The 16,277-nt window shown below is 33.6% G+C and overlaps 1 protein-coding gene across 3 annotated transcripts in view; it reads left to right on the top strand.

Annotated features, from left to right (window-relative positions):
• The window catches only part of DACH2 (dachshund family transcription factor 2), a 788,103-nt gene that overhangs the window by 176,198 nt on the left and 595,628 nt on the right, over positions 1–16,277 (top strand). For all 3 annotated transcript variants that reach the window (XM_081043327.1, XM_081043326.1, XM_081043325.1), the window contains exon 2: positions 5,964–6,002. In XM_081043327.1, the coding sequence (XP_080899453.1) occupies positions 5,964–6,002 (39 nt within the window). The remainder of the gene's footprint in view (positions 1–5,963; positions 6,003–16,277) is intronic.

The following is a 16,277-nucleotide window of genomic DNA, read 5'->3' as shown; positions in this document are numbered from 1 at the left end:
AAGATTCCCATAGCATTAAGTGATTTAAATTTTATGAAGGTTCTGAGGGATTTTAATATTTAAAGCTTTATAAAATATAAATGATTTCAGGTAGGTTATCTAATGATCAGAGCTTATTTATATGCCTGATACTTACTGAGTTTGAATATGTGAAAGAATATTACTGCAAAAAAATATTTGTGATGCATAAATACCACTAATGGTATTTAATTTGCCTCATCCTTGATGGGACATACACTCGTATTGCACATACTGAGATAATTTTTAGAAGAACAAGTTATTCTAATTTTTTAATGATCATTGCCTTGCAAAATACATTTGGTACTCTAAACCATACTCTTATCTTTGAGATTGTTTGTTATTGTAGGACATATGAGAAGTAGCATTGAACCCACTGAGCCCCCTCAGATTGGATTGACAAAGTACTGTTTGTATACAGCATCATCTATCGGAGATAACTAGTGTAGAGTTTTTCATTCTTTAAGTTATATTGACAGCCTCCTACAGGTATCTTTATAGATATATCTATATCTAAAGGGATATCTATATATCTCCTGAAATTCCTCTTCTACAAACAAGTAAACAAAAATGCCGTAGGCTCATTTACCTTTACTATCACGCCATGCCATATTCAATTTTCTTTTCTTTTTTCTCGAGACTCTGACTTTAAATGTCCCTGAGAATCAAGCTTATGCACCAAAGTCTTTCAGAAGAAGCAGATATTTATTATGACCAAAGTTTTTTGTTATTTCCAAATAACTCTAGGAAAAATACATTTCTGAAAGGAGGAAAATAACAGTTTTAATTGTTTGGGCCTTGAATCAGAAGATCATGCTTTTGGAGACTTAAGTGATCGATAGTTTGTTTGGATGCCCTCTGGAAACTTAAATAGGCCTAAAATAGCCTGGCCTTTACTTTTACAATGAAAAATATTTCAGTTCATTTTTCTTTTAACACACAGGCTTGTCAAATAAATTCCAGGATTCCTAATGAGATTAAATAGCTTTATAACAGCTGCTATGGAGTGAGAGTTGACATAAAATGAATAAAGTTATTTGCTAGGAGTAAGGAAAGTTCCCTAAAATTTTACTCCAATAGTGGAAATGCAACAGTTAACACAATTTATTCATGTCTCCAAAGAGAACCTAAAAGTTTTAGTAACAGCTGTGTACTGGTCATTTCTCCTCTATAGGTAAACTTGGGGTGAGGGGCAGGACATTGCTTGATTTACGTCCTATGTATTTATTACATTTGTTCCCAAATCAACATTTTGTTTATTGTATTGGGCCAGAAATACAAATTATGTGACTAAAAGATCTTGTCTGTGTAAAGAACAACTTAAACCTAATTTAGTATTCCCCGAAATATGGCAGTATATGCCAGGTTAACAGTTGACTCCCATTTCAAAGCATAGGAAACATTTTTTCCCACCTTTATTGAGGTATAATTGTCAAATAAAAATTATATATATATGTTTAAGGTGTACAGTCATTTCACAATATATACATAGATCTAAAGCATGGGGAACATTTTATTGATCTTTTGGAATTTTAAATTTATGGCTACTACTCTGATTGTATGTGAAAAAATACTAAAATAGTATCTACCTCAAGGGTCAAAGGCTTTGCTTTCCTCATTAAAGAAAGTGTGTATGACTTTGCAGGTAGATAAACAATCTAGCACTTTTAGTGCACTCTCAATCATAACTGCGCTCTTATGGAAGTTTCCAGATGTCTTACATTTTCTTTGGGGAAATTGACTAATGTTTGAGTAAATTATACCCACAAACCTTAAAATACTGGCCATAAAACTCAAATTCCTACTGGAACCAAGGACATAACATAAATTCGTTTAGAGGGCCAGGTGTAGGATCATAGGAGATTATGAGGCCTGTAGGGGACAGAAAAGTTTTTGCTCTGTCTGTGGATGGATATTGCTTCTCTACTTCATCTAGTTGTGCTGAGTCAGTAAATATGTGGGACCAATACTGCCAGATCCTGATCCTCCTCCTCTTCCTCCTCCTCCCTCTTCTTCTTAGAGAAACTGCTAGAAGTTCAGATTTTATGTAAAATTTTCAGATTTTCAAAGCTCTGGGCAGACCAAGCAAAATATATTTGGCAGGCCTTCTTTGCCAGTTTGCAGGCTCTGCTTTAAAAGATCACATTGTAATGTATATAAATGTCAAATCACTATATTGTGCACCTGAAACTAATATAGTATTTTATGCCAACTATACTTTAATAAAAAATTAAAGAGAAAATAACAGCAGTGTGGTATGGAAAGAGCACTGGCCTAGAGATCAAGGGAGCCATGGATCTGATCTTGTCTTTTCTGCTATCTAAATGTGTAACATGTCTATTGACCTTATTATGTTTCCATAGGGATAAAAAAGAGATGACAGTCTTTAGGAGTGAGTTCAAACACTCGTCCCCTAATATACAGTAGAGGAAGCAGGGTGATAATTTCAGGGGCAGTAATGTAAATTACGAGTCAGGAGATTTCTGACACTAACTTCCTATGTAACCTTGGTCAAATAATTGAACATCTCGGGCTAATTTTCTTATCTGATAACTGGTGGTGTTGGCGGGTAGTAAACTAGAGCAGTTCAGACACCCAATGCATCACATAGGAAAAGGAAGAACTTTACTAATTAATGGAATGAAAACGAATGGCTCCCTCTTGTCTTTCCTTCTACCATCCACCAGCACTTGACTGAAGTTCTTTTAGAGTCCAGTTTGAAATCCATTGGCATAGATCACTTCAAAGGTTTACTGTAACTTTCAAATGCATTTTTTAAAGTAATTTCTCCTGTGTGAAGAATTAATGAATGTAGCACTCTATTTATTTACCTTCGCATCAGAGGTAGGACTTACTATGTGATATTTGATAGAGAATTTTCAATTTATCTTCAAAAGGACTAAAGTACTTAAATCCAATGATTTAAGTCTGAGTTTTTAACTGAACTCCTTACTTTGTGATATTTTGTTGGCTTTTGTGTGTTTTGTATGCTGTTTCTCTTTTGTTAAATGTAATTTTATGGTCCAAATTTAGGTTTCAAAAGGAAGAATTCCACATCTGATTCTGTTACTAACCTGACTCCAATCAGAAAAGGGAATGCTGGGTAGCAACCATTACCATTAACTAGGTGGCACTGCATTCATACACTACACGTTAGAAGAATCTAAGTATGAAATTTTATGTATCAGTAATACAGGGTAAAAATGATGTTGATATATTCAAAATGTAGACTGCTCTTAATTATTCTGTCCTTGGGTCTCAGCCAGAGCAGAATCACCTGCTAGTTATAACTTGTGTATTAGGGAAGGATCTCACTATAATAAGGATAATCAGTGTCCTAAAGCAGGGCAGCAATGATGATAATTGGAGCTGGTGAGCTGAGTAGAGACCCTAACTGTTTACCATGATATGTTGTAGGACCTCAGTTGGTGGTAGTGTTATATTGAGTATTGTATTTGCCCAACGTTCTTGAATATGTGTAAGCCCATTTTGTTGGTGGCTTTTAAAAAACGTGTGTATATCTATCTATCTATCTATCTATCTATCTATCTATCTATCTATCTATCTATCTATCTAGAAAATGTATACACATTTTAAGAAAGGAAAACCCTGCATTAAAAGTGTAATACTCAATGTATACCGATAACAAAAGATGAATACAAGTCACATGATGAACTAAATGAACTAAACTATGTATTTCAGCCACAAAGAAAAGTTTTAGTGAATTTTAGGCCCGTTGCTCATGGTTTTAATTTCATAGCCAGACTTAGAAGTAGCGGAGGCAGCAAAATGTAACTTCAAGGGACAAAGGGAATTAGAGAGGATATGAAACATTCTAGGCCTATTCCAGATACCCATATGAGAGGGCTGTTCTGGACTTAGGTGATTTGTAGGATCTGCTTGTTCAGTAAAAATTGTCCAAAATATGGTTTATTTGACAAAATACAAGGGAATCTACAATAAATAGTTGACATCACAGAAGGAACAAATTCAGAAATGTAGAAGTCACATTTTGTTTCGTATTTCAAAAGTGAAGGCAAACTCTTAAGACAGTTTTAAATCCTTAGTAAAAGGACACTTAATTTACAGACATATTTATTGGATAATACCGACATGAATGTCTTAGTATTTGGTAATTTTAAAGTTTAAGCTTAAATAATCTATGCAGCTCACTCAGGTCATAGAAGATTTAAATCATTTCTTTTTTTTTGAACTTAGTATAATTATATATCTAAATCTATATCTACATCTACATCTATATCTATCTATATGTATGTATTGACAGCCAAAAATGTTCTGCCGAGTTTGGAAAGATTTTTAAGTAAAAAAAGAGGAGTGTCTTTGGTATTGGTAAAAGGGAAAAACAATCCTCAAATCCACTGATATATAGCTTATTGGATTAAGAAAGTACACATTAGCATCCACTTGCTATGTATGAGTATATTCTACTTTAAGAAAGTGTCATTTCAAAACAGGTTGGGTGTGTGAACTATAAAGCGAGATCAAATAGTTCTGTCAGTCAAGTGACAGAACACAAAAGTAGGTGAAAAAAAATGGCTCGTCTTCTTTCACTCCCACCTCCTTTCTCCAGCAACCCCAAATATATGATTCCATTTGTAGTCTATTTAGAAATCTTTCTACAGACCTTTAAGCAGGGAAGTAGTTACCTTTCAAAAACAAACAAACAAAAAACCTGAAAGGAGATTATTGACAAAAAGGCAATTAGAAGAAAGATTATAAAGGGGTGATGAACTAAATATACTGAGGGTGCCAAAAATTTATACACATTTTAAGAAAGGAAAACTGTGTCAAAATAGTAATACTTAATATATACCGATAACAAAAGATGAATACAAGTCACGTTTGACTTTTGTAATTACAAGAGGTGCTCAAAGTGGTTACCATTAGCGTCCAGACACTTGTGATTACAGCGAACTACTCTTGAGCAACGTTCACCAGAGTGTCCACTTGTGTACATCCTTTGGCACCCCCGGTATACATATATATATTTGTAGTGGGCATTATAGGGAGGTTCCTGTTTCTGTACTAGTAAGAAGTGCATTAAGTTCAAAAGAGCCAAATTACAGTTTTTATAGCTCTTTTTTTTTAGCATAGAATCTTAGATTTCATTGTTCTTCATTAAAGGGTTTAGGAACACTGGGAAATATCATACTACTGGAAAGAATGGTTGTTTTGTTAACTAAGCTAATTATGTGGTTTTTTATTGATTTCTTTTGGTATATGCTTATTTTGTGTGGATGTGTGTATGACTGTGTATGTGCGTGTGTGTGTGCACGTGCCTGTGGGTGTGCATGTGTAACCCTTTGGGGGAAGATGTAAGGTAGTTTAGTATTGCTCCAAAAATAAGTATAGCGTGAGCTGTGTGATTAATGGCTCCATGTTTAAGAAATACAAACGTAACCTTGGCTTACTTTTATCATCTTATTGGCCACATAAAAATGTGGGGAAAAAAACTGGGAAATGATTTTCCCCCTAAAAAGTATTGGAATACCCAATGGGATGGGAAGAAAGGCTCTTGAGCGAAAGGGAAAAGACACAATATTGCTGAATCTTTTTGAGAGTTGTTACGACCCGAGGCCTTTTTCTTCAACAGAAATCTATAACCTTATTTCCTTGCCTTCATATATAGAAAAGCCCTAAACCACATGACATTTCACATTATTCTTTACTGAGTGTGGGATTAGACCAGAAATATAATAACATTATTCATATATTAAAAACACTATCTAATAGCAATGCAGGCTTTCCGACCTTCCTTGTGCTCTTCCCTGCTGGTGTTTCATTTTGTGTACTATCTAAAATTTCTTCAGAATTTAAGAAGGTTTTTTGTGAAATATAAAGCCTTGATTAACTGGAAGCTAACTAACCAGAACTCTCAATTAACCAGTTTTATTTATTTATTTTTTGCTATACTCTCCTTTTAGAAGGAAGAGGCAAATGACAAGAAAACAAGCTGTTAACAGGTATTTATGTATTTATTTTTTAAAAATCAACTTCCTGGGAATGTCCTGGAGCCTGTACAGATTCAGCCCAACTTCAGTAATTTTGTTCCCCGTACTATACTTCTAAGGTAGGAAAATAGAGCCATTTAAAATTTTCAGCAGCAAATGTTGAATCTTGCTTAATTATTAGTTAATAATAATAATAATAAAATGGAATCCAAATAGCTAATTAGAACCTGTCTCTCCATTTGATGGTTCTAGTTAATTGGGGTCGCCACAGTTTCAGTACTGCCAGTTAGGGACCATTTATATCTATTATCTGGGAGTGGATCCCAGGACCACGCAGTGGGGAGATGACTTCCAGCCACAGGGAGCAACTCCTTCCCTGGGAACTAATGCAGAAGCTAGAGAAAGGCTGCAAAGTTGATGGGGTTTGAGAGAGGGTCACTGACATAAAACCCCTGACACCTAAGTGAAATAATGGGAAAGTAATTCACCTACCCCATGGCTCTGAAATGCTTAGGAAGGTACATTCACTTTTGCAGGGCAGTACAGGTTATTAAGTGTGCTACAGCAATAATGGAAAAAAACAAAAACAAAAACAGGTCTTCTAATCTTTTGGAGTTGTTCTAAGCACTAGGCATAAATATATTTTGTTGGCATGCTAGTAGTTCTTAAATATTTGAAACAATTGTTCTTCTGAAAAATACAGTTTTGAAATATTTGGAAGTCTTAGAAGCTTGAAACTTCTTAAAATATCTATGACAATTTCAGTTAAATTGCAATCAGAGATACCATATTGTTTCAGGGCTTATACCACTTAGGTTATAATGGGGGGAAAATGGGCAGTGACTCAAAGAGAGGCAAGGGAGAAAGAGAGCAACCCATGATATTAAAGTCTGTTTTGACATTGCCTGGCTATAGTGCTCCCTCTTCTATTCCACACACTGTACTCAGGTTAAATCACCCTTTGGTGACTTTTCCCTCTTCCTTCCGGGCTGCCCTTGATGCATGCTTATCCATATTTTTCTACAAGAAAAATGTTACAGGGTTGTAGGGGAGAAGGAGACCACACTATATGATTTATCCTGGCTTTTCAGCATAGAAATTGAAAATCACTATGGTGGTATTTCTGATATTTGGGAAATTTTCTATATTAAATATTACTCTAAATATTATGCACACTAAATAATACCCAAGTGACCTGAAATAGTGGATGTGCCTCCTTAAGTGCCAAACATTTTTGTTAGACTGTGACTTCAATGTTGGGGAGACGGGAAACCACTAGATTTCATTAATGAATGATTTTAACTGAAAAACTTTAAATGGATTGAGTTTTGAGTTTAGGTTTGGGATATTGAAAGCAAGTGTTTTTGATTTTATCTGAATGCAATTGAATTCAGGTGCTGAAATTGACTTTCCTTTTATTTTTATTTTCCTAGTAAAATGACATGCAATTAATATCAACTTTTCTCTTTAAACTAAGCATAACAATAATTATAACTGTATATATTTATTTCTAGATTAATCATAACACATTATGTATTTATACATGTGATAAGTTTTTACATTTACCGTAATCTGTAATCTTACAAAAACCATGAAATGTTTTTGAAAGTATATGTACCGATTCATTCCCAGAAACTACAGAGAAACAGGAGAGTCTCAAACTCGAATGCCTACTGAGGCAAGGCTTGTGTCATAAATGAAAGACCATAAGTGAAAGGGCATGGTGGGGACTATGGTGATCTAGAGAGTATATATTCTTTCTAAAGGTGGCAGCTATTACTTAGCTCAGATGATTGCTACCATGTGGGAATGCAGACCCAGTCTTGCTATGATCTGACTCTGTAAGAGAAACCAGGAAGCCAGATTTTTATGTGAAATTTGCCTAATTCTTAAATGTTGGTAACAAACCCAATGGAAAGCAAAGAGCAGCAACCCTATGCAGGCAAAACAAAACCCATCCCATCTGTGGTCTGAATCTAGTCCTTGGGCTGTCAGTTTGCGACTTCTGCTTTAAATTGTAACTACTCTAGGTACTGCAATTAAAAAAAAGTGTTATAAATGCACCTGGAGTTCTTGATGATGGAAAATTCATGCAAATAAATAAATTATAAGTAAAGTGCTTGTAAATAATTCTCCTGGTACTCAAAATAGTGGTTTGCAGTTTGTGATTGTTTTTCCCTTACTATATGGAAATAGCCGAGATCATTTTCCCTTAATGTGGTTTGAAAATTAAGGTAAAACTGTGAATTTTTTGCTTTCATATTTATCAATGAAACACAGTATGAAAGATCATTACTGCCATGTCCAAAAGAGAATATTTAAGTATAGGTTCGGTCACATAACATAATTAAGGCCTTCTATATATTTTTAAATTTTTTATGAAATTTATTGGGGTGATATTGGTTAGTAAAATTACATAAGTTTCAAGTGTACATTTCTATAATACATCGTCTATATATTGCATTGTGTGTTCACCACCCAGAGTCAATTCTCCTTCCATCATAATACTTCTACTTAAAGCCCAATTAGTGGTGCTTAAATAGGAAGTAAATCATGTACATAGCATATACTATTTTATTTTAAATTGGCTTGCCTTTAAACAGTTTCCCAATTTTATCTAGTGAAAGTCCTTTATTTTTACAAATGGATAAAATCAGAAATAAGAGAATTGTAAGTAGTTAACACAACAAAACTTCATTTGAACTTTTGATAGACATTGACAAAGATAAAACAAAGTTGGTCATCTGAGATTTTATTAAGAGGTAACTGTTTGATTGATCTGAGACTTTGCTTGTTTGCCTGTCCTGCCCTAGACCTTAGCACATAATCCCACTGTGCTACAATGCTTTTGACATCTGTATGCCCCTTTTATCATTGACAATCCAGAAGCGTATTTGTCTAGAAAGGAAACAATTAAATTCCAATCTCTCCAGGAAAAAAGAAAAGAAAAGAAAAGAAAAACATCTCACTGCTAAACTTGCTTTAATGACCCGTATGATCTGCACCATAAATCCTTACTCAGGATGGTAAATTAACATTGTCATTTCTGATGAGAAACCTACCAGAGGACTTTTAAAAAAAGTGAAGAAGAAAGAGAAAGAAAAGAATGCACAATCACAATTCCTAAGCTGATTAAAAAAAAACCCTCATTTGTTGATAAATTATTCTAGGGGCAGATTTAACATAGACAAATGAAAGATGAGATGTTAAACAACTGGTCAACACATATGACAATGTGCAAAACAGCTGATTTTTACTTAAGTATAGTTTGCGTAGACAGTGCTGCCCTTTCTAGATTGTCAGATAGTTTTGACCACAAGTAATCTGTTGTGTGTTGGGATGAACCATGTTTAAATATACTGATAAATTAAACCTTTCCCTAAAAACTCTGACAACTGGAGATTCTTAGTTAATTGGTTAGTTCTCAAAGTAGAGAATTTAAGAAATAAATGAGTATTTGATGCATTCAGCCAGCATAGGCATATAAATAAAGTAGAAGAGAGTAAAGGGGGTCAAATATATATGGTGATGGAAGGAGAACTGACTCTGGGTGGTGAGCACACAATGTGATATACTGATGATGTATTATAGAATTGTTTATTTGAAACCTGTATAATTTTATTAACCAATGTCACCCCAAAAGATAATATTTTTTTAAAAATTTCAGGATAAAATTTGATGAACAACTAGTACTTTTTTGTTGTCAGAACATAATAATATCATTTTTCCAACATGATATCACAGCTGATTTTCCATGTATGTTTATTTAATCCTCATAACAACCATACAAGATAGGTGCTGTTATTGTAATTCTTGTTTTACAAATGATGATACTGAGGCACAGACAAGGTTAAGTGACTTATGTAATGCCATACAGCCTATAGATACCAAAACCAGCATTTGAATCAAGGTAGTCTTATCTCAAAGCTCATATACTTTGGATCAATATAATTTATAACCCCACAACTGGGGTCATACTAATCACACACACACACACACACACACACACACTATAATATATAAATATATATATATATATATATATATATATTATATGTATTATATATGTATATTAAATATATATATTTTCTGGCTTGTTGAAAAAATGACATTTCTATTTTAAAATCAATTTGGTAGCATCATTTCTATTGTGTAATAAGTTAGCAACATTAATTATAAAATAGTTCAAAAAGAAAGAGCAGGAAATAATGAGAGACATCTGTGGGCCAATAACCAGAGCTACGTTGTGCTACATTTGGTACATGGCTCAATTTAAAAAAAAAAGAAAGATGTATCTATAAAGCATTAATGATATGAGTAACACTAATTTCCTTTCTACTTCACCCTTCAATAGAGATAACCTCCCTCTTAAGATTGGTGTGTATCGTTGCTGTTTTTTTTTTAAATTGTATGTGTAAATATGTAGTATTAATTGTTGTGTTTTAAAGTGTACCTAAATGGTTTGAAACTGTACTATCTTTTTGTAATCATTTTCATACTATGTTTTTGAGATTTATCCAGGTTGATACATGTAGATCTAGTTCATTTATTTTTTGAATAGTATAGTCCACTATACTATTTCAGTGTGTGAGTATATTACAGTTTGATTATTCTTTACCATATTGATAGACATTTAGGTTATTTACAATGTTTTATTGTTACAAACAGTGCTGTAATAGACATCGCATTTTCTTGTGCCCATGTAGGAGAATTTCTCTGGGCTATAAACCTAGAAGTGAAATTGTTGAACTGTGAGCTATGTACATCTTCAATTCTAGTAGTTATTACCAAATTGCTCTCTAAAGCTGTTTTGATTTACACTCCTAGTAGCATTATACAAGAGCTCCTATTTCCCCATGTTGTGGACAGTGTAGCAGCTGTTTTTAACAGACAGTTCCTTTCAAGAAAAAATAATTCTTTTTAGTGATTTTCTTTCATGATTATACATCTGAGACATTGATTCTTATCACTTAGTTCACATAACAATGTTAACTGATACTATTTGTGTCATTTTTCTTCATTTTAAAACATGTGGTTCAAATAAGCTAATGATACTACTTAAAATTTGTATTTTCCAGGTTACAAGGCATTTTCCCATAAAGCCTCATTCGATGAGATAGTATGGCAGGAAGAGCTCTAAAAAAAGAGCCAGAAGTCCATGGACTTAAAACAACCCTGCAAATAATTCTATAGCTTGGGATCTCAGTTGCTGCATCTGTAAAATTAAGATGTCAGACTAAGCAATCTCTTAGAGATATACTATAACCTTCAATCTATGATACATATCTCCCCTTTTTCTTAATCTATAATTTACTTATTGTGCATAAAACATAAAAACAAAATTGAATTTTGTTGATCTGTGAAAACTTGTAACACCCTCTGGCTTAGTTGAGACCATCAGTTTTCCTATTTATCGTTGCATGTCTCTTAATTTAAAGACAATTAAGGGTGGAAAAGGGAGTAGAAGATGGGAGCAGGATCTCAGCATTATAAGGACTAGACAGACAGTGGCAAGACGCCATCTTGAATTCATCTTCAGTGTTTCCCACTCTGAAGCATCACATTACAAATGCTGAAATACAATGAAAACTTGACCACTGTTTGTTATGGCTTTGTGTTTCTTTTCAAGATCTTTTTATGCACATTTCAGACTCAGAGAAGAGAATAGTATTTTCAGCTCACTTAAGATTTGATTTCAGTAGTGCCTTTGCGATGCTGCGTATAGCTACTTAAAGAAGAGGTTGACTATTCTGTATTTCTTTTTGGATAATGGGGTTAAGTAATTGGATTTTGTGTTTGCAGAGACTTTTGATTAAAAAGATCTGGATCTCTACCCTGACGTTTAACAAAGAAGAGCTTGTAGGGTTTTTTAGATTTTATACGTACTGGAGAGAACAATCAGTTAGGAATCTAACTGTCTAATATTGTAAGAGATCAAAATAATAGGGATTTGGTTGAAACTGATTTTATTTGTACTCCAGAGATTACAAATATATCATACAAACACACTCACATATACTCGCACACACAAGTATATCCTATCTCTAGCATAGAATATCTATTTATTTTAATGTCTTAAAAAAAGAAAACTGTTTATCTATGAGGACATTGAACATACTTATGTTTTTAGTGAAGATTCTACTTATGGAAATGACAATTGTAGCAAGATAGAAATCAGTTAATCTCTTGTAATGAAGACATTTTTAGGAGCCTCTCTTTCTATAAGTAGTCCTGGGAAAACGTTTTGACGGTGGCATTTCTAGAAAGTGGATTGACCTCCTGCAGAGTTTCAACATCAGATATTATAAGAAAATTGTGGTTCACACACTTTGTTTAGATGATCTCCAGATTAATACAGTTCACATATGTATGCCTCATTGTCCAAATGTGACAAGAAGCCTAGAGAATCCCATATAAGTTGCTCTTGAGGGTTTTCACCCACTTTGATATGTGAACCGACTGTCAGACACATATTTAAGAAATTCCATTGCCAGTTATGCTAATTGGCACCCTGTTTCACAGTTTAATCATTCTCTGAAAACCACTGTTTTGCTTACTGTATCACTTCCACTAGTTCAGTGACGAGGAACTTGTGCTAGGTTTATATAGATTATTTTTGGCCAGATCCTAACTGATCTATTGTGGAGATTTTATCAGATTTTCTAACTTTTTCAATTAGCACTAAACAAATCACTTAAAATGCAAGATATCCCAAAGCCTTTAAGTTAGTTTCTGTAGGTCAGAGCATTTTGAAGACACCGCTTCTTGGCTAACAAGACTACTGGGAAATCAGTACTCTACTCTTTTAAAAGATAAATATTATGGTTACTTAGTATTTATAAAACAGGAAAGTAGGAGATATAAGTGTGTTGTGTTGCCTTTTATCATCTGAGTTTCTAAAAAGTATCATTCGTATTTGAGATGTTAGTGGATATTTATTTACAAAACCATTTCCACTTCTATGTACTGCTCCTTATTGAGCACCAACATTTTTGTTAGCCTGAACGAAGACCTGGCAAACAACAATTATCTTTTATGCACAACACATCAAAATCATGGCCACTTTTGTCTTTACCACTGTCTTCAAGAATACCCATGTGCTTTGCCGTGGATGGCATTTAGATAATAATACTAGAATATTAGTATAGGAAGTATTCCCTTTTGCTTAATGAAAACCCAGATTGAACCTTGCGCAAGTCATTTACATGATGTTTTCTTGGGATTACCTACATTCTTGTCTACTCAAACCTTGTAATTTTGCTCACAGTTGGAAATATAATGCAGAGTGACTAAGATAATGTTGTGTACACAGAGTGTAGTTGGAGTGACGTTATAGTTAAGCAAGTGTCACCTCACCTAAAGTGAAGGAAGACTTCATTAGCATAATCCCATGAATGTGTAGTATAGTAATATAATGTTCTGCATGTTACTTTTAATAATGTGAAGGTGCAGTACAGTAGGTCTTGGTATGTATGTGTCTTTAATATAAATGAAAGAAAAATGGAATGATAGAAGGAAAGCAGACTTTTGTAGTAGGGTACTTGTCTGAATGTTCAGGTGAAGTCAGTCCTTTGTTTTAAACATAGAAGAGTTGCCTAGTGATGTGAAAATGAAGGGACTGCTGAAATACCCATATATCTAGATACCAGTGTGTAGGGTGACAGACCATGAATTTCTCTGGGGGATGCAGGGTAGTTTGAAACAAATGACTGAGATAGGATGAAGAGGAAAGGCTGATAACCACCTATTATTGTGCAATGGGGAACATATGATTAATTTACAGAAAGAGTGGTGACGTTTTCTAAAATTGTGTAGCCCTATTCTTAAAAGTTTGTCAGTGTAACTAATTAGTTGCTAAAATGAAGTTTATTCTAAGACCCAGTATGAATGCATTTGAAAAGACAGGCATTGTCCCCAAATTGGTAGGGTTTGTAATACATCTTGATGAATGCTACAAAATAATGTGAAGAAATGGGACTATTATGCCAAAATGGCCGTTCTTTGGTTTGTAGTACTTGAAGGAATTATGTTCCATGGCAACGTACTCTAAAGTCCTGCAGATACATGTGAAGTGCCCTAAAGATGTGTCTTGCTTCTGTTTTTGATAACAGTAAGTTTTCAGTACAAAGAATACACTTGCTAAAAGGGTTCTCCTCCAAGCATATTAAAACTCCAAAGATCTGCTGTTATTTTAGATTGTCATTTGGAATTTTTATTTTTTAGCTAATTATAATGCTCGAAAGGGAGCAAGTATAAAAAGGTTCAGCTATACAACCTAAACATTGTTTTAAAATAAATCCATTAGAAAACTGAGATGTTAAAAATATGTAGCTGAGTTAATAAATTCATGTAAATGATATATTATTCAGTATGATACAAAATGCTAGATAGATCATCTGATATATACAGTGTTCCAGATCATTAAAAAATGTGTAATGTGAAAGCTGTTAAAACATATAAAATATTGAAGCCTGTTAATAACAGCAGCCATGCTTTGATCTGTTGCAATTAGGAGAGTTTAAAGCATTTTGAATTAATTTGTCATTACAAAATATTCTTCCTATAGACAATATTTTCTTTAAATATATAAACAAAAATATTCTTTGATTTTTATTTGATAAAATGATTTGGACGTATTTATTTTAAATGGTTAGTTCTAACCAAATAGTTTATTACTGTAAAATAGTTGGTTAACAGATTTGTATGGTAATGCTGCTTTAAAATATTAATAAAATTAACCTAAATAACAAAATAGCAATTTTTATATTCTTTGTGCTGCAAAAGTTTTACAAATACCCATTAAATCACAAACTGATGTATATAACATATTAAGTAGAAAGAAGATAGTGGTTTTATTTTTAAATCATGATTTACATTTGGCGATAAAGCACCCACTGAATTTGCAACATTGCATGAAGAGATTTGGTACATTTGTTTGAGGCAGCCCATTCAAAAATGGTATATGTATATTTTACTTTTGGGTTGCATTAAAAATTGTGCTTTCCTTATTTCATGTTTGTCCAGATCCTCCTTTTCAAAAACCACTGTGATCTTTGAAGCTAAATTGGACTCCAATTCACGTAGGGATAAAGCAGTTTTTTATGAAGTTGGGCTTGGCGTAATGGTGGTTAGATGCAGTGTTTTTTTTTTCTTTTATGAAGTTATTTTAGAACAGCTTTAGATTTACAGAAAAATTGCAAAAATCATACAGAGACTTCCTATGTATCCTGTATCCAGTTTCCCTATTGTTAACATTTTACAATTAATGCATCAATTTGTCGCAATTAATGAACCGATATGCATACACCACTATTCACTAAAGTTTATGATTTATTCAGATTTCCTCAGTTTTTCCCTAATATACTTTTACTGTTCCAGGATGTTGGATACCACCTAACATTTACTCATCATGTCTCCTTAGGGTCTTCTTGGCTGTGACAGTTTCTCAGACTTTCCTTGTTTTGAATGACCTTGACAGTTTTGAGGAGCATAGGTCAGGTATTTGTAGAATGCCCCTCAATTGGGGTTTGTCTGGAATTTTTATTATAGTTAAATTAGGTTTTTGAGAGGAAGAACATAGAGGTAAAGTGCCATTTTCACCACATCATATAAAGGGTACATACTATCATTATGACTTATCATTCTTGAAGTGGACCTTGATCACCTGGCACATGTAGTTTTGTCAGGTTTCTCTACTATGAAATTACTTTTACTCCCCTCCCCATGTATACTGTACTCTTTGGAAGTTTCTGGATGGAAGTCACTATATGCATCACACAGTTAAATGGTGGGGAGTTATGCTTCGCCTTCTAAGGGCAGTGTATCTACAGAAATTATTTGGAATGGGAGATTTATTTATTTATTTATTTATTTATTTATTTATTTATTTATCTATTTATTTCGGTATGGACTCATAGGTATTTATTTTATACTTTGGTCATAACTGAATATCTTATTGCTTAAAAATTTCCAGTTTACAGCTGTTAGGAACTCTTAGTTGGCCCCTGTGTATCTTTTACAAGCCCCGATGTTTATGGATTTTTTTATTAGCATTTCCTTGCTTTTTAGCACTGTAGGATGCTCCAGTCTCACCTGGTGTATTTTCTACCCCAGCCTAGAATCAGCCATTAGGTGGAGTTTTGATTAAGTGAAGATTAGATATTCTCAATCCTGAGCATGTGTTGGAGGTGGCTAAGAAAGAGGGTCAGAGGAATTCTCTCAGTTCCATTTTCTGGTTGGTACCTTAAATTTTCCATCATCCTGATAATGCACATTGGCCTCATTTTC

The sequence above is a fragment of the Rhinolophus hipposideros genome (assembly GCF_964194185.1).
Source record: "Rhinolophus hipposideros genome assembly, chromosome: X".
Taxonomy (NCBI): domain Eukaryota; kingdom Metazoa; phylum Chordata; class Mammalia; order Chiroptera; family Rhinolophidae; genus Rhinolophus; species Rhinolophus hipposideros.
This window is presented reverse-complemented; position numbering and strand designations above follow the sequence as displayed.